This window comes from Ammospiza nelsoni, chromosome 22 (assembly GCF_027579445.1).
Source record: "Ammospiza nelsoni isolate bAmmNel1 chromosome 22, bAmmNel1.pri, whole genome shotgun sequence".
Taxonomy (NCBI): Eukaryota; Metazoa; Chordata; class Aves; order Passeriformes; family Passerellidae; genus Ammospiza; species Ammospiza nelsoni.
The window spans coordinates 5,942,616-5,960,385 of record NC_080654.1 but is presented as its reverse complement, the minus strand read 5'-3'; the positions used below and the strand labels follow the sequence as shown (position 1 = coordinate 5,960,385).

The 17,770-nt window shown below is 60.6% G+C and overlaps 1 protein-coding gene across 1 annotated transcript in view; it reads right to left on the bottom strand.

Annotated features, from left to right (window-relative positions):
- CROCC (ciliary rootlet coiled-coil, rootletin) overlaps nucleotides 1–17,770 on the bottom strand; it is a 33,772-nt gene that overhangs the window by 3,137 nt on the left and 12,865 nt on the right. Inside the window, 13 exon segments of the mRNA XM_059487261.1 lie at nucleotides 605–787; nucleotides 3,338–3,489; nucleotides 7,437–7,557; nucleotides 7,637–7,758; nucleotides 9,667–9,985; nucleotides 10,946–11,113; nucleotides 11,193–11,352; nucleotides 12,389–12,627; nucleotides 14,547–14,678; nucleotides 15,806–15,940; nucleotides 16,019–16,120; nucleotides 16,670–16,821; nucleotides 17,620–17,747. Of these exon segments, the coding sequence (XP_059343244.1) occupies nucleotides 605–787; nucleotides 3,338–3,489; nucleotides 7,437–7,557; nucleotides 7,637–7,758; nucleotides 9,667–9,985; nucleotides 10,946–11,113; nucleotides 11,193–11,352; nucleotides 12,389–12,627; nucleotides 14,547–14,678; nucleotides 15,806–15,940; nucleotides 16,019–16,120; nucleotides 16,670–16,821; nucleotides 17,620–17,747 (2,113 nt within the window).

Here is a 17,770-nt window from a genome sequence, read left to right as displayed (position 1 = left end):
GGGAACGGAGAGTCGGGAACTGGGAGCGGATACTGGGGGGACTGGGGGCACTGGGAGCGGATACTGGGGGAACTGGGAGTACTGGGAGGGGATACCGGGGGAACTGGGGAGACTGGGAGAGGGCTCAGGGGGAACTGAGGGGGACTGGGAAGGGATACTGGGGGAACTGGGGGGGCTGGGAGAGGATTCAGGGGGAACTGGGGAGACTGGGAGGGTGTTTAGGAGGAACTCAGAGGAATAGGGAAGGGATTTTGGGGGAAACTGGGGGACTGAGAGGGGTTTTGGTGGAACTGGGGACAACTGGGATGGGATCCAGGGGGAACTCGGGGGAACTGGGAGTGGGTTCAACAGGAACTGTGAGACTGGGACAGGGCTCAGGGGAAACTGGGGGGACTGTGGGGACTGGAGTGGGTTCAGTGGGAGCTGGGGGACTGTGGGGACTGGAGTGGTGTCAGTGGGAGCTGGGGGAACTGGAGTGGGTTCAGTGGGAGCTGTGGGACTGGAAAGTGCTTCAGGAGGCGCTGGGAGGCTGCTCAGCGGGGAACCGTGGGACTGGATCCATGGAAAGGCAGCTGAGCCCCGGAGCCCGGCGGGATCCCGGTACCTGCGTGCGGAGCTGCTCCGCTCGCTCCCGCGCCTCCCGCGCCTCCGCGTCCCGCTCGGCGAGCGCCCGCCGGGCCCGGCCCAGCTCCGCCTCCAGCGCCCGCCGCTGCAGCTCCAGCCGGGCGCTGCGGCTCTCGCACAGCTCCAGCCGCTGCCGGGCCTCCTCCAGCTCGCCCAGCTTCTCCTGCAGCCGCCGGAATGCGGGCGTGGAGCTGGGGGATGTGCCCACCCGGACTGCCCCGCGCTCCCACCCGGACTGCTGACACTCCCCACGGGGCATTCCCACCTGGATTATCCCGCATTCCCACCTGGACTGCTCAACATTTCTGCCTGGACTGCTTGGTATTCCCACCTGGATTATCCCACATTCCCACCTGGATTATCCCTGGACTGCCCCCCATTCCCACCTAGATTATCCTACATTCCTACCTGAATTATCCCACATTCCCACCTGACTGCCTCCATTCCCACCTGGATTGCATGGCATTCCTGCCTGCACTGCCCCCCAATTTCCAGCTGGACTCCCCCATTTCCACCCAACTCCCTCGTTCCCCCCGGCCCCATTCTCCCCTGACCCCCCAGTTCACCCGGCCCCGTTCCCCCGTTCCCGTTCCGTTCCCACTCCCGTTCCTGTTCCCATTCCCCGTTCCCGTCCCATTCCCGTTCCAATTCCCACTCCTCGGTTCCCGTTCCCGTTCCCCATTCCCGTCTCCGTTCCCATTCCCGCTCCCGTTCCCATTCCCATTCCCGCTCTTCTGTTTCCGTCCTCGTCCCCGTTCCCATTCCCCATTCCCGTTCCCGCTCCGTTTGCACCTGTCCCACCCACCGCTCCCTCTCGGCCGCTCTCATGCCGCTCTCCAGGGTGCTCAGGCTCTCCCGTTCCCGTTCCCGCTCCCATCCCCATTCCCATTCCCCATTCCCGTTCCCGCTCCCATTCCCGCTCTGTTCGCACCTGTCCCGCCCGCCGCTCTCTCTCGGCCGCCCTCATCCCGCTCTCCAGGGCGCTCAGGCGCTCCCATTCCCGTTCCGTTCCCTGCCCCGTCCCCGTTCCCTGCCCCGTTCCTGTTCCCGTTCCCGCCCGTTCGCGCCTGTCCCGCCCGCTGCTCCCTCTCGGCCGCTCGCATCCCACTCTCCAGGGCGCTCAGGCGCTCCCACTCCTGTTCCCGCTCCCATTCCCGTTCCCGCTCCCGTTCCCATTCCACGTTCCCGTTCCCATCCCCATTGCTGTTCCCGCTCCCATTCCCGTTTCCGTTCGCGCCTGTCCCGCCCGCCGCTCCCTCTCGGCCGCCCTCATGCCGCTCTCCAGGGCGCTCAGGCGCTCCCGTTCTCGCTCCCGTTCCCATTCCCGTTCCCGCTCCCGTTCCGTCCCCGTTCCCGTTCCCATTCCCCATTCCCGTTCCCGCTCCCGCCCCGCTCGCACCTGTCCCACCCGCCGCTCCCTCTCGACCACTCTCATGCCGCTCTCCAGGACACTCAGGCGCTCTCGTTCTCGCTCCCGTTCCCATTCCCGTTCCCATTCCCGCTCCCGTTCCGTCCCCGTTCCCGTTCCCATTCCCCATTCCCATTCCTGCTCCCGTTCCCGTTCCCGCTCCCGTTCCTGCTCCGCTCGCACCTGTCCCGCCCGCCGCTCCCTCTCGGTCGCCCTCATGCCGCTCTCCAGAGCGCTCAGGTGCTCCCGTTCCCATTCCTCATTCCCGTTCCCTGCCCCGTTCCCGCTCCCATTCCCCATTCCCATTCCCGTTCCCGTTCCCATTCCCCGCTCGCACCTGTCCCTCCCGCTGCTCCCTCTCGGCCGCCCTCATCCCGCTCTCCAGGGCGCTCAGGCGCTCCCGTTCTCGCTCCCGTTCCCATTCCCGTTCCCGCTCCCGTTCCGTCCCCGTTCCCGTTCCCATTCCCCATTCCCGTTCTGTTCCCGTTCCCGCTCCCATTCCCGTTCCTATTCCCCATTCCCACTCCCGTTCCCCGTTCCCGCTCCCGTTCCCGCTCCGCTCGCACCTGTCCCGCCCGCCGCTCCCTCTCGGCCGCCCTCATCCCGCTCTCCAGGGCGCTCAGGCGCTCCCGTTCCGTCCCCGTTCCCGTTCCCATTCCCCATTCCCGTTCTGTTCCCGTTCCCGCTCCCATTCCTGTTCCCATTCCCCATTCCCGCTCCCGTTCCCGCTCCCCTCGCACCTGTCCCGCCCGCCGCTCCCTCTCGGCCGCCCTCATGCCGCTCTCCAGGACACTCAGGCGCTCTCGTTCTCGCTCCCGTTCCCATTCCCGTTCCCATTCCCGCTCCCGTTCCATTCCCGTTCCCATTCCCCATTCCCATTCCCGCTCCCGTTCCCGCTCCCCTCGCACCTGTCCCGCCCGTCGCTCCCTCTCGACCACTCTCATGCCGCTCTCCAGGACACTCAGGCGCTCTCGTTCTCGCTCCAGTTCCCATTCACGCTCCCGTTCCGTCCCCGTTTCCGTTCCCATTCCCCATTCCCGTTCTGTTCCCGTTCCCGCTCCCATTCCCGTTCCTATTCCCCGTTCCCGCTCCCGTTCCCCGTTCCCGCTCCCGTTCCCGCTCCGCTCGCACCTGTCCCGCCCGCCGCTCCCTCTCGGCCGCCCTCATCCCGCTCTCCAGGGCGCTCAGGCGCTCCCGTTCCGTCCCCGTTCCCGTTCCCATTCCCCATTCCCGTTCTGTTCCCGTTCCCGCTCCCATTCCTGTTCCCATTCCCCATTCCCGCTCCCGTTCCCGCTCCGCTCGCACCTGTCCCGCCCGCCGCTCCCTCTCGGCCGCCCTCATGCCGCTCTCCAGGGCGCTCAGGCGCTCCCGCAGCCCGCGGCATTCCCGCTGCGAGCGCCGCAGGGTCTCGTCCTGCAGCAGCAGCGACGCGCGGGCCCCGCTCAGCTCCCGCCGCCCTGCGGGGTTTGGGGTGGTAAAAGGGGGTTTTAATGGGGTTTGTGGGAGAGCAAAGGGGTTTTACTGGGGTTTGTGGGGATGGAAGGGGGTGTTACTGGGGTTTGTGGGGTGTTAGTGGGGGTGCAGAGGGGTTTTAATGGGATTTGTAGGGGTGCACTGGGGTGTTACTGGGATTTGTGGGGGTGCAGATGGGTTTTATTTGGGTTTGTGCGGGTGCAGGGGGGTTTTAGTGGGGCTTATGGTGATGGTAGGGGGTTTCACTTGGGTGTTACTGGGGTTTGTGGGTCTGCAATGGGGTTTTACCGGGGTTTGCAGGGGTGCAATGGGGTTTGTGGGGGTGCAAGGGGATTTTAATGGGGTTTGTGGGGATGGAAGGGAGTCGCACTGGGGTTTGCAGGGGAGCACTGGGGTTTTGCTGGGGTTTGCAGGGGTGCAGAGGGGTTTCACAGAGGTTTGTGGGGCTGCAGTGGGTTTTCCTGGGGTTTTCCTGGGGTTTTCCTGGGGTTTGTGGGGGTGCAAGGGAGTTTTAATGGGGTTTGTGGGGGTGCAGAGGGGTTTTATTGGGGTTTGTGGGGTGCAAGGGGGTTTTAATGGGGTTTGTGGGGATGTTATTGGGGTTTGTGGGAGTGCACTGGGGTGTTGCTGGTGTTTGTGGGGGTGCAGAGGGGTGTTACTGGGGTTTGTGGGGGTAAAAGGGGGTTTTAATGGGGTTTGTGGGAGAGCAAAGGGGTTTTACTGGGGTTTGTGGGGGTGCAAGGGGGTTTTCAGGGGTTTATGGGGATGGAACGGGGTTTTTCTGGGGTTTTACTGGGGTTTATAGGGATGGAAGGGGGTTTTACTGGGCTTTTACTGGGGTTTGTGAGGATGGAATGGGGATTTTAATGGGGTTTGTGGGGGCACAAAGGGGTTTTACTGAGGTTTGTGGGGGTGCAGAGGGGCTTTGCTGGGGTTTATGGGGATTGAAGGAGGTGTTACTGGGGTTTGTGGGGGTGCAGAGGGATTTTATTGGGGTTTGTGGGGGTGAAAGGGGGTTTTAATGGGGTTTGTGGGAGAGCAAAGGGGTTTTACTGGGGTTTGTGGGGGTGCAGAAGGGTTTTATTGGTGTTTGTGGGGGTGCAAGGGGGTTTTCATGGGATTTGTGGGGATGGGAGTTTTTCTGGGGTTTTTGGGGGTGCAAAGGGGTTTTACTGGGGTTTGTGGGGGTGCAAGGGGGTTTTAATGGGGTTTGTGGGGATGGAAGGGGGTTTTTCTGGGGTTTTACTGGGATTTATAGGCATGGAAGGCGGTTTTACTGGAGTTTTACTGGGGTTTGTGGGGGTGCAGAAGGGTTTTACTGGGGTTTGTGAGGATGGAATGGGGATTTTAATGGGGTTTGTGGGGGTGCAAAGGGGTTTTACTGAGGTTTGTCGGGGTGTAGAGGGGCTTTGCTGGGGTTTATGGGGATGGAAGGGGGTGTTACTGGGGTTTTACTGGGGTTTGTGGGGGTGCAAGGGGGTTTTAATGGGATTTGTGGGGGTTTTACTGGGGTGTTACTGGTGTTTGTGGGGGTGCAGTGGGGTTTTACTGGGCTTTTACTGGGGTTTGAGGGGTGTTACTGGGGTGTTAGTGGGGGTGCAAGGGGATTTTAATGGAATTTGTGGGGGTGCAAAGGGGTTTTACTGGGGTTTGTGGGGATGCAGAAGGGTTTTATTGGGGTTTGTGGGGGTGCAAAGGGGTTTTCATGGGGTTTATGGGGATGGAACGGGGTTTTTCTGGGGTTTTACTGGGGTTTATAGGGATGGAAGGGGGTTTAACTGGGGTTTGTGGGAGAGCAAAGGGGTTTTACTGGGATTTATGGAGATGGAAGGGGGTTTTACTGGGGTTTGTGAGGATGGAATGGGGATTTTAATGGGGTTTGTGGGGGTGCAAAGGGGTTTTACTGAGGTTTGTGGGGGTGCAGAGGGGTTTTGCTGGGGTTTATGGGGATGGAAGGGGGTGTTACTGGGGTTTGTGGGGGTACAAGGGACTTTTCATGGGGTTTATGGGGATGGAAGGAGGTGTTACTGGGGTTTGTGGGGGTGCAGAGGGATTTTATTGGGGTTTATGGGGATGGAAGGGGATGTTACTGGAGTTTGTGGGGTGTTACTGGGGTTTGTGGGGTGCAGTGTGGTTTTACCGGGGATTATGGTGTTGCAATGGGGTTTTACTGGGGTTTATTTGGTTTGTGGGAATTGCAGAGGGGTTTATCAGAGTTTATAGGGGATGCTTGGGGTAACTGGGGCTTATTGGGGTTTATGGGGGATGCAGGAGGGTTTTATTGGGATTTATGGGAATTGCAGAGGGATTTATGGGGTATGCTGGGGGTTACTGGGATTTATGGGTGTTTACTGGGGGTGCAGAGTGGTTAATTTGGATTAATGGGGGATACAGGGGGGTTTTACTGGGGTTTATGGGGTTTTACCCATTTTATTGGGATTTAAAGAGTTTTCCCAGGGGGTTCCCAGTTTTACTGGGAATTACATGGGAGGCATGGGAGGTTCCCAATTTTACTGGGGTTTCTGGGAGATTCAGGGGGGGTTTTACCCATTTATTGGGATTTATGGCATCTGCTCAGGGCATTTCCCAGTTTTCTTTGGGTGGCCATGGGATGCAGGGAGGTGTTACCAGTTTTATTGGGGCTTTATTGGGGTTTTATTAGGGTTTTATTGGGATTTTATGGGGGTTTTATTGGGATTTTATTGGGGTTTTACTGGAATTTATGGGGACAAACTGGGAGGGGTTTCTGGGTTCACTGGGGTTTAAGAGGGATGCACAGGGATTTTAACCCTTTGCTGGCATTTATGGAGACTGCACAGGGAGCTCACCAGTTTTACTGCAGTTTATGGGGAATTTTTTAATGGTTTCTTTTTTTATTGCTATTTTTTAATGTTTTGGGATCTTTAATTTCATTTTATTGGGATTTCTGCCGTTTGCACAGGGTTTTTTCAGCTGTTTCATTGGGGTTTACAGGAAATACCTGGGGGATTTACCAATTTTACTGGGATTTACCTGGGGTGCAGACAGGTTCTGCCCCACTTTACTGGGATTTATGGAGTTTGCACAGAGGGGTTTTACCAGTTTTACTGGGTTTTGTGGAGTTCACCAGTTTAACTGGTATTTACATGGGATCCACAGGGGAATTAAGCAGTACCAGTGGGATTTATGGGCATCCATGGGGGTTTTACCAGTTTTAGGGATGTGGGGGGTAATGCAGAGAGGTTATACTAGGGTAAAGGGTATAAAACCCATTTTATTGGGGTTAGAAGGATATATGGAATTATTTACCACTTTGTACTGGTGTACTGGCATCCATGAGGGTTTTTACCCATTTTATTGGGGTTAGAAGGATATATGGAATTTTTTACCACTTTGTACTGGTGTTTAAAGGAGGCACAGAAGGGTTTTACTGGGGTTTACTGGGATTTCTGAGCTTTCCCATCAGGATTTTGGAGGAAATCCCGAGGAGCATCCTCCACCCTGGGCATCTTCACCTCCCTCCCCGTGCCTCAGTTTCCCTCCGAGCTCCCGTTCGCTGTGGAGGCTCCAGCAGCCACCAGACCACCCCAAATCCCTCAGTTCCCAGTTTTACTGGGATTTATGAGGTTTCCCACCAGGATTTTGAAGGAAATCCCGAGGAGCATCCTCTGCTCCAAGCAGCTTCACCCTCCTCCCTCTGCCTCAGTTTCCCTCCGAGCTCCCGCTGGCTGTGGCGGCTCCAGCAGCCACCAGACCACCCCGAATCCCTCAGTTCCCAGTTTTACTGGGATTTCTGAGCTTTCCCACCAGGATTTTGGAGGAAATCCCAAGGAGCATCCTCCGCTCTGAGCACCGTCCCCCTCCCTGTGCCTCAGTTTCCCTCTGAGCTCCCACTGGCTGTGGCGGCTCCAGCAGCCACCAGACCACCCCGAATCCCAAAATTCCCCACCACCTTGCTCGCTCTCGTCCAGCAGTTTCTGCAGCCGCTGTGCCCGGGCCCCGGCGCTGTCCCGCTCCGCCTCCGCCTCCGCCAGGCGCCGTCCAAGGCTGCTCACCTGGCCCCGGAGCTCCTCCTGCCGGGAACGGGGGCTGGGATCGGGCCGGGAAGGGCCCTCTGGGGACAATGGGGACAGCAGGGACAGGGACACGCACCCTCTCGCGCTGCGCGTCCTGCAGCTCCCGCAGGAATTCCCGCAGCGCCGCCCGCAGCGCATCGGGATCGGCATCGGGATCCGGGACGGAGCCGGGGCTGCCCGGACCCTCCGGGACCCCGCCTGGGGGACAACAGGGGTGGCACGGGGACAACAGGGGTAACAGGGGGACAACAGGGGTCACAGGGGGACACCAGCCTGGGGAGGAGGGGACGGAGCAGCAGGGGACACCAGGGAGGCAGGGGATGGAAAAATGTGGGGATGCAGGGGATGGAGTGAAGGGGAACCCGGGGTGCAGGGGGTGGAATAACGGGGTGTGGGGGGATCCAGGGATGCAGGGATGGAATAATGGGGTTTGGGAGACCACCAGGATGCGGGGGATGGAGCAATGGGAGACCCCTGGGATGCAGAGATGGAATAATGGGGGTTGGGAGACCCCCAGGAAGCTGGGGGTGGAATAACAGGGTTTGGGAAGATCCAGGGGGGTAGGAGATGGAATAATGGGGTTTGGGAGGATCCAGGGATGCAGAGGGTGGAATAACAGGGTTTGGGAGGATGCAGGGATGGAATGGTGGGTTTTGGGAGACCCCTGGGATGCAGGGAATGGAGTGAAGGGGACCCCAGGGTGCAGGGGGTGGAATAACGGGGTTTGGGAGATGCCCAGGATACAGGGATGGAATAATGGGGTTTAGTAGACCTCCAAGATGCAGGGGATGGAGTAATGGGAGACCCCCAGGAAGCGGGGTGTGGAATAACAGGGTTTGGAAAGATCCAGGGGTGTAGGAGATGGAATAATGGGGTTTGGGAGGATCCAGGGGTGCAGGGGATGGAATAACACGGTATGGGAGGATGCAGGGATGGGAGGAATGACAGGTTTTGGGAGACCCCTGTGATGCAGAGGATGGAGTGAAGGGGACCCTGGGATGCAGGGATGAAATAATGGGGTTTGGGAGGATCCAGGGATGCACAGGGTGGAATAACAGGGTTTGGGAGGATGCAGGGATGGAATTATGGGTTTTGGGAGACCCTTGGGATGCAGGGGATGAAGTGAAGGGAACCCTGGGGTGCAGGGGGTGGAATAACAGTGTTTGGGAGAATCCAGGGATGAAGGGATGGAATAACGGGGTTTTGGAGGATCCAGGGATGCAGGGATAGAATAACAGGGCTTGGGAGATCCCCAGGATGCAGGGATGGAATAATGGGGTTTGGGAAGATCCAGGGGTGCAGGAGATGGAATAATGGGGTTTGGGGGGATCTAGGGGTACAGGAGATGGAATAATGGGGTTTGGGAGACCCTTGGAAGGCAGGGGATGGAGTCAAGGGGACCCTGGGGTGGAGAGGAGTGGAATAATGGGGTTTGGGAAGATCCAGGGGTGCAGGGGGTGGAATAATGGGGTTTGGGGGATCCCCAGGATGCAGAAGATGGAATAACGGGATTTGGGAGAATCCAGGGATGCAGGGATAGAATAATGGGGTTTGGGAGACCCCCAAGATGAAAGGGATCAAGCAATGGGAGAGCCCCAGGATGCAGGGATGGAATAATGAGGTTTGGGAGAATCAGGGGAAACATGGATGGGATAATGGAGTTTTGGGAGACCCCTGGGATGCAGGGATGGAATAATGGGGTCTGGGAGATCCACAGGATGCAGGAATGGAATAATGGGGTTTGGGGGCATGCAGGGATGGAATAATGGGGTTTGGGAGAATCCAGGGATGCAGGAATGGAATAATGGGGTTTGGGGGGATGCAGGGATGGAATAATGGGGTTTGGGAGAATCCAGGGATGCAGAGGGTGGAATAACGGGGTTTGAGGGGATCCAGGGGTGAAGGGGATGGAATAACAGGGTTTGGGAGATCCCTGGGATGCAGGGATGGAATAACGGGGTTTGGGAGATCCCTGGGATGCAGGGATGGAATAACGGGGTTTGGCAGAGCCCCGGGATGCAGGGCAGGAGCACCGCTGTGTTGAAGACCCCCAGGGCTGGATCAAGGGGTGCCACTTCCCTTCCCCTCAGCCCCCGGCCCGCTCACCCTTGGCCCTGGCCGCGGCCACGGTGCGGCGCAGGGTGGCCTGGAGCCCTCCCAGGCGGGACTCGGTGTTCCTGCGCTGCTCCTCGCCGCGGGCCAGCTCCGCCTCCAGCCCCTGCGCCCGGCCCTGCGCCGCGCTCAGCCGCAGCCCCAGCTCCGCCACCTCGGCCCGCGCCGCCTCCACCTTGAGCTGCAGGTTCCGAGCGTCCGCCAGCAGCTTCTTCTCATTGCCCCGCGCCTCCTCCAGGCTGCGCGACAGCTCCTGCTCCCGCCGCCGGAACTCCCGCTCCGCCGCCGCCAGGCGCTGCTGCAGCTGCTGCAGCTGAGGGGGGACAGCGGACAGGGGGACGGTGGGTGGGAGGGATGGGAATGGGGGATGGAGCAGTGGGGGACCCCAGAGAGACGAGGGATGGAGCAATGGGAACTCCAAGAATGCAGGGGATGGAGCAGCGGGGTGATGGGGAATCCCAGGGATGCAGGGGATGGAGCAATGGGAACACCCAGGGATGCAGGGCATGGAGCAATGGGGCAATGGCAACATCCAGGGATGCAGGGGATGGAGCAGTGGGGCAATGGGAACTCCAAGAATGCAGGGGATGGAGCAGTGGGGTGGTGAGGAACCCCAGAGATGCAGGGGGATATAGCAATAGGGCAATGGGAATCCCAGGGATGCAGGGGATGGAGCAGTGGGGCAATGGGAACTCCAAGAATGCAGGGCATGGAGCAGTGGGGTGATGGGGACACCCAGGGATGCAGGGGATGGAGGAGTAGGGTCACAGGGAACCCCAGGGATGCAGGGGATGGAGCAATGGGGCAATGGGAACACCCAGGGTTGAAGGGAATGGAGCAATGGGAACACCAGGGATCCAGGGGATGGAGCAATGGGGTCACAGGGGAACCCCAAGGATGCAGGGGATGGAGCAATGGGGTGATGGGGACACCCAGGGATCCAAGGGATGGAGCAATGGGGCAATGGGAACTCCAAGGATGCAGGGCATGGAGCAGTGGGGTGATGGGGACACCCAGGGATGCAGGGAATGGAGCAATGGGGTCACAGGGAACACCCAGGGATGCAGGGGATGGAGCAGTGGGGCAATGGGAACTCCAGGGACATAGGATACCACAGTGATGGCAATGATTGGGGACAACAGGCACCCAGCTATGGCCTGAGGCGACAGGGACACCTCCAGACCCACAGGACAGCCAGCTACGGGGGCACAGGCACACTCAGGGATGTGGGACACCCACAGCGGGTTCTTGAGGACCTTCGGGGCGGCCTCACCTCCTTCCTGGCAGCCTCGGTGCCGGCCTCGCTCTCGGCCACCTTCTGCCGGAGCCCCGAGGCCTCGCGGCGGCTGCGCTGCTCCCGCTGCTCCTCCAGCGCCACCCGCGCCTGCAGCTCCCCCAGCTCCCGGCCCCGCCGGCTGTTCTCGCTGTCCAGCTCCTTCACCTGCCCGCGAGGCCACCAGCGGTTCGGGGACACCCCGGGGCTCAGTGCCACCCCCCGTGTCCGTGTCGCCGTCCCTGACCTGGCGGCGCAGCTCCTGCAGCTCCCGGCGGCTCTCCAGGCGGGCGTGCTCCAGCCCCCGCAGCGCCGCCCGCAGCTCCGACACCTCCCGCTCGGCCGCCGCCCGCGCCGCCTCCAGCAGCGCCACGCGCTGCTCCTTGTCCTCCCCGGAGCGCTTCAGGCTGCGGGCAGCGGGGGCTGGCAGTGCCCGGGGGGGCAGCACGGCCCCAGCACCAGCTGTGCCCCAGCTGTGCCCATCCCGGGTGTCCCCCAGCCCCAAATTGCCATCATCTTGTCCTGAGCGTCCTCCTGAGCTGGAGCACCGCCCCATCCCAACCTGAGCGTCCCAACACTGCCCCTACCCCAGGCATCGCCCTCCACGGTGGGGATCAGCCCTGTAACTTCCAATTCCTGCTTTTCCTCACCCCCAGCATGTCCCAACTCCTGCATCACCCAACTCCTGCATCCCACATCTCCCAATCTGTGCTCATCCTGAGCATCACTCAACTCCTGCATCTCCCAACTCCTGCATCTCCAATCTGTGCTTCCCCTCATCCCGGGCATCTCCCAACTCCTGTTTTCCCTCATCCCAAGCATCTCCCAACTTCTGCATCTCCCCACTCCTGCTTTTCCTCATCCTAAGCATCTCCCGACTCCTGCATCTCCCAACTCTTGCATTTCCAAATCTGTGCTTCCCCTCATCCTGAGCATCACTCAACTCCTGTTTTCCTTCATGCCAATCATCTCCCAACTCCTGCATCTCCCAACTCCTGCTTTTCCTCATCCCAAGCATCTTCCAACTCCTGCTTTCCCTCATCATGAGCATCCACCAACTCCTGCATCTCCCAATCTGTGCTTCCCTCATCCCAAGCATCTCCCAACTCCTGCATCTCCCCACTCGTGCTTTTCCTCATCCCGAGCATCTCCCAACTCCTGCATCTCCCAATTTGCGCAGCCCCTTGTCCCACCCATCATTCCGACTCCTGCATCTTCCAATCTGTGCTTCCCCTCATCCTGAGCATCACCCAACTTGTGCTTCCCTAATCCCAAGCATCTCCCAACTCCTGCATCTCCCAGTTCGAGCAGCTCCTTGTCCCACCCGTCGCTCCAACCCCTGCATCTCCCAGCTTGGACATTCCCTTACCCTGAGCATCCCCCAGCCCCAGTCAGCCCCTCCAAAGCCCTGCACCCCCCGGCGAGGCCACCCCGGTTCCCCACCTGATGCGCTCTCCCTCGGCGCGCCGCAGGGCCGCCCGCAGCTCCTCGTTGGAGCGCTGCAGCGCCTCCTTCTCCCGGGCGGCATCGCCCAGCGCCCGCCGCGCCTCCTGCGCCCGCCGCCGCTCGGTGTCGCGGCCCTCGCGGCTGTCCCGGGCCTCTCGCTGCGCCTCCAGCAGCTCCCGCCGCGCCGCCGCCCGCGCCTCGGCCCCGGCCCGCAGCTGCGCCCGCGCCTCCTCCGCCTGCCCCGAGCGGGAATCCAGGATTTGGGGGTTCAGGGGGGCGGGAAGGGGTTTTTGGGGGGCAGGGGAATCTAGGGATTTGGGGGTTCCAGGAGTGCAGGAGGGGGTTTTGGGGGGTGGGGAACTCCAGGATTTGGGGATTTCATGGGGGCGGGAAGGGGTTTTGGGGATTGGGGAACTCCAGGATTTGGGAGTTTCAGAGGGTGGGAAGGGGTTTTTGGGGGGCAGGGGAATCTAGGGATTTGGGGGTTCCAGGGGGGCAGGAAGAGGTTTTTGGGATCGGGGAACTCCAGGGATTTGGGGGTTCCAGGGGGTGGGAAGGGGTTTTTGGGATTGGGGAACTCCTGGGATTTGGGGTTTTCAGGGGGGCGGGAAAGGGTTTTTGGGATCGGGGAACTCCTGGGATTTGGGGTTTTCAGGGGGGCGGGAAAGGGTTTTGGGGGTTGGGGAACTCCAGGGATTTGGGGTTTTCAGGGGGGCGGGAAAGGGTTTTGGGGGTTGGGGAACTCCAGGATTTGGGAGTTTCAGAGGGTGGGAAGGGGTTTTTGGGGGGCAGGGGAATCTAGGGATTTGGGGGTTCCAGGGGGGCAGGAAGAGGTTTTTGGGATCGGGGAACTCCAGGGATTTGGGGTTTTCATGGGGGCGGGAAGGGGTTTTTGGGATCGGGGAACTCCAGGGATTTGGAGTTTTCAGGGGGGCGGGAAAGGGTTTTTGGGATCGGGGAACTCCAGGGATTTGGGGTTTTCAGGGGGCGGGAAAGGGTTTTGGGGGTTGGGGAACTCCAGGGATTTGGGGTTTTCAGGGGGGCGGGAAAGGGTTTTGGGGGTTGGGGAACTCCAGGATTTGGGAGTTTCAGAGGGTGGGAAGGGGTTTTTGGGGGGCAGGGGAATCTAGGGATTTGGGGGTTCCAGGGGGGCAGGAAGAGGTTTTTGGGATCGGGGAACTCCAGGGATTTGGGGGTTCCAGGGGGTGGGAAGGGGTTTTTGGGATCGGGGAACTCCTGGGATTTGGGGTTTTCAGGGGGGCGGGAAAGGGTTTTGGGGGTTGGGGAACTCCAGGGATTTGGGGTTTTCAGGGGGGCGGGAAAGGGTTTTGGGGGTTGGGGAACTCCAGGATTTGGGAGTTTCAGAGGGTGGGAAGGGGTTTTTGGGGGGCAGGGGAATCTAGGGATTTGGGGGTTCCAGGGGGGCAGGAAGAGGTTTTTGGGATCGGGGAACTCCAGGGATTTGGGGTTTTCATGGGGGCGGGAAGGGGTTTTTGGGATCGGGGAACTCCAGGGATTTGGAGTTTTCAGGGGGGCGGGAAAGGGTTTTGGGGGTTGGGGAACTCCAGGGATTTGGGGTTTTCAGGGGGGCGGGAAAGGGTTTTGGGGGTTGGGGAACTCCAGGATTTGGGAGTTTCAGAGGGTGGGAAGGGGTTTTTGGGGGTTGGGGAACTCCAGGGATTTGGGGTTTTCAGCGGGGCAGGAAGGGTTTTTGGGATCGGGGAACTCCAGGGATTTGGGGGTTCCAGGGGGGCAGGAAGAGGTTTTTGGGATCGGGGAACTCCAGGGATTTGGGGGGTTCAGGAGTGCAGGAGGGGTTTTTGGGGGGCTGGGAACTCCAGGATTTGGGGGTTTCAGGGAGGCAGGAAGGGTTTCTGGGGGGCAGGGAACTCCTGGATTTGGGGGTTTCAGGGGGGCAGGAAGGGTTTTTGGGGTGCGGGGAACTCCAGGATTTGGGGGTTTCAGGGGAGCAGGAAGGGTTTTTGGGGGGCAGGGAACTCCTGGATTTGGGGGTTTCAGGGGGGCAGGAAGGGTTTTTGGGGGGCGGGGAACTCCTGGATTTGGAGGTTTCAGGGGAGCAGGAAGGGTTTTTGGAGGGCAGGGAACTCCAGGGAGATTTCAGGGGAGCAGGAAAGGGTTTTGGGGTGCGGCTCACCTCCCGCAGGGCGCTGTCCCGCTGCTTGGCCGCCGCTGCCGCCTGGTCCCGGAGCGCCCTCGCCTCCCGCTCGTGGCTCAGCGCCGCCTCCTCCGCCCGCAACCGCAGCGAGCGCAGCTCCGCTGCCAAGGCCTGGGGGGAACGGGGGCATCCTGATACCCCCCTCCCTCCTTTCGGGGGTCCCGGAGAGAGGGGACAATGGGGATGGGGTCCTGGACAGGGAGGGGGGAATGGGGATGGGGCGCAGAGAGAGGAGGGACAGTGGGGATGGGGTCCCAGAAAGAGGGAGGGACAATGAGGATGGGGTCCCAGGGAGGGGGGAGGACAATGGAATGGGTTCTGGAAAGGGGTGGGGGGGGAACAGTGGGGATGGGGTCCCAGAGAGGGGGGGCAATGGGGATGGGGTCCTGGACACGGGGGGGTAATGGGGTTGGGCTGCAGAAAGAGAAGGAACAGTGGAGTTGGGGTCCTGGAGACAAGACAGTTGGGATGGGGTCGTGGAGAGAGTGGGGCAGTGGGGATGGGCTCCCAGAGAGGGGGCAACAATGGGGATGGGGTCCCAGGCTCAGGGAGGTAATGGGGATGGGGCACAGAGAGAGGAGGAACAGTGAGGTTGGAGTCCCGGAGAGAGGTGAGGTAATGGGGATGGGTCCCAGAAAGAGAGGGAAACAATGAGGATGGGGTCCCAGGGAAGGGGGAGGGCAATGGAATGGGTCCTGGAAAGGGGGGGACAGTGGGGATGGGGTCCCAGAGAGAAGGGGTGCAATGGGGATGGGCCCCAGAAAGAGGGAGGGCAATGGAATAGGTGCTGGAAAAGGGGGGACAGTGGGGATGGGGTCCCAGAGAGAGGGGGGCAGTAGGGATAGTGCAGGGATGGGGTGAGGGGGCTCAGGTACCACAGCTGAGCCCCATTCCTGCAGGAGATGGGGGGTGAAGCTGGGGGGCTGCAAGAAAAGGGGACACTGTGGGGGGTTTTGCAATGTGGGGGTGAGCCTCAAGCTGGGGGGTGCAATGGGGGGGTACCCAGGAATGGGGGGATGCAATGGGGAGGCCACAGGGGATATTCAGACAGGAGGGGCTGCAGTGGGGGATGCCCAGGAATTGCGGGGTGACAAGGGGACACCCAGGCACGGATGGCTGCAAGAGCAGGGGACACTTTGGGCAATAGGGGTCACAAAGAGGGGAGACACCTGGGCATGGGGGTGGAAGTGAGGGCTCTGTGCCACCCTGGGGGCATTCTGGGAGCCCCCCAAACCCACCTGCTCCTTCTCCTGGTGGCCTGTGACCTCTCGCCGCCGCTGCTCCAGCTCGGCCGTGGCCTCATCCAGGCTCTGCTGGAGCCCTGCCAACGTCCCTGCCAGGGCCACCCGCTCCTCCTCCTGCAGCGCCAGAGCCTGGGGACATCAGGGAAGTGACACAGGGCTGGGGGACATCGGGGTGGCACAGGGACAGGGGGACATCCGGGCCACCACCTGCTGCTTTTCGCTCTGGCGCTGCTGCCGCGCCGCCGCCAGATCGGCCACCAGCTCCTCGTGCTCCTGCACCAGCCGGCCCCGCTCGGCCTCCAGCTCCTCCTGCCAGCCCCAAAATCATCAGTGAGCCCCAAAAATCACCAGTGAGCCCCAAGAATCACCAGCGGACCCTAAAAATCACCAGCAAACCCAAACAATCCTGCACCCTGAGCGTCATGCCCCAACAATCAGTGGGAATGTCAGAAATCAAGGTTGTCCCCCAGAAATCACCATTGTGCCCTCAACAATCAGCACATGCATCAAAAATCAGCTCAGACCCCCAAAAATCTGTATTTCACCCCATAATCACCATTGAGCCCCAAAACACAACATTTCACCCCAAAAATAACCACTGGGCCCTCGACAGTCAGCACGTGCATCAAAAATCAGCTCTGCACCCCAAAACACATTTTATCCCAAAACCCAACATTTCACCCCAATGACCAACATCGTTGCCCAACAATCACCCTTAAAACCCCCAAAATCACCATCACACCCAAAAAAACTCCATCACACCTTAAAACTCTCCACCACAACACCCCAAAATCCCAGCGCCGTGCCCCCAATCCCTCCCGCAGCCCAAACCCTCGTGTCCCCCCGCCCCGTGCGCACCTTCTCCCGCTGGAGCTGCTCCAGCTGCTCCCGGTGGGCATCGCGGGCACTCTGCAGCGCCGCTGCCACCGCGGCCGCCTCGGCCACCGCCACCGCCTGGCGCCGCTCCCGCAGCTCCTGCGCCCGCTCCCGCCGCGCCACGCCCAGCTCCGCTGGGGGACACGGGGACAGCGCGGTCATGGGGACACCCCTCAGTGATGGGGACACCCTCAGTAATGGGGACACCACTCAGTGATGGGGACAGTGCAGTCACGGGGACAGCCTTGGTCACAGGGACACCCTTTAGCGATGGGGACAGTCTCAGTCATGGGGACAGTGATGGGGACAGCGGAGTCATGGGGACAGCACAGCCATGGGGACAGCCTCGGTCACAGGGACAGCCCTCAGTGATGGGGACAGCCCCAGTCATGGGGACAGCCTCAGTCACAGGGACACCCCTCAGTGATGGGGACAGCCTCAGTCATGGGCACATCCCAGTCATGGGGACACCGCACCATGGGACACCCCAAGTTATGGGGACACCCCCAGTCATGGGACACCCCAGAGCTAATGGGGACCCACCAGTCACTGGAGACAACCCCAGTCAGTGGGGACACCCTGTCATGAGGATACCCTATCATGAGGACATCCCCCCCATCAGTGGGGACACTCCCAAGTCATGGAGACACCCCCTGTCAATGGGGAAAAGGGGATGGAGCTGAGGATGAGGATGGGGATGGACAGGGATGAGGATGGGGATGATGGATGGAGATGGACGGTGAAGATGGAGATGGACAAGGATGAAGATGTGTATAACAGATACTGTGGATGGGTATGGATGGTGAAGATGGGGATGGATGGGTTGAAGATGAAAATGGGGATGGATGGCATGAGGATGAAGACGGGGATGGATGGGTGGGAGCTGGCCATGGCCAGGCCGATGGGACACACGGGTGGCCGGGACCCCTCACCCTCCAGCGCCTCCTTGGCCTGGGCCAGTGTCCGGCCTTGGGCCTCCAGCTGCTGATTGCGGGCCTGGAGCTGGGCCAGCTCCTGCTGCAGCTGGAACACGGCGTTCTCCAGCCCCTCCTTCTCTGACCTGCGGGACACCGGGCACGGGGC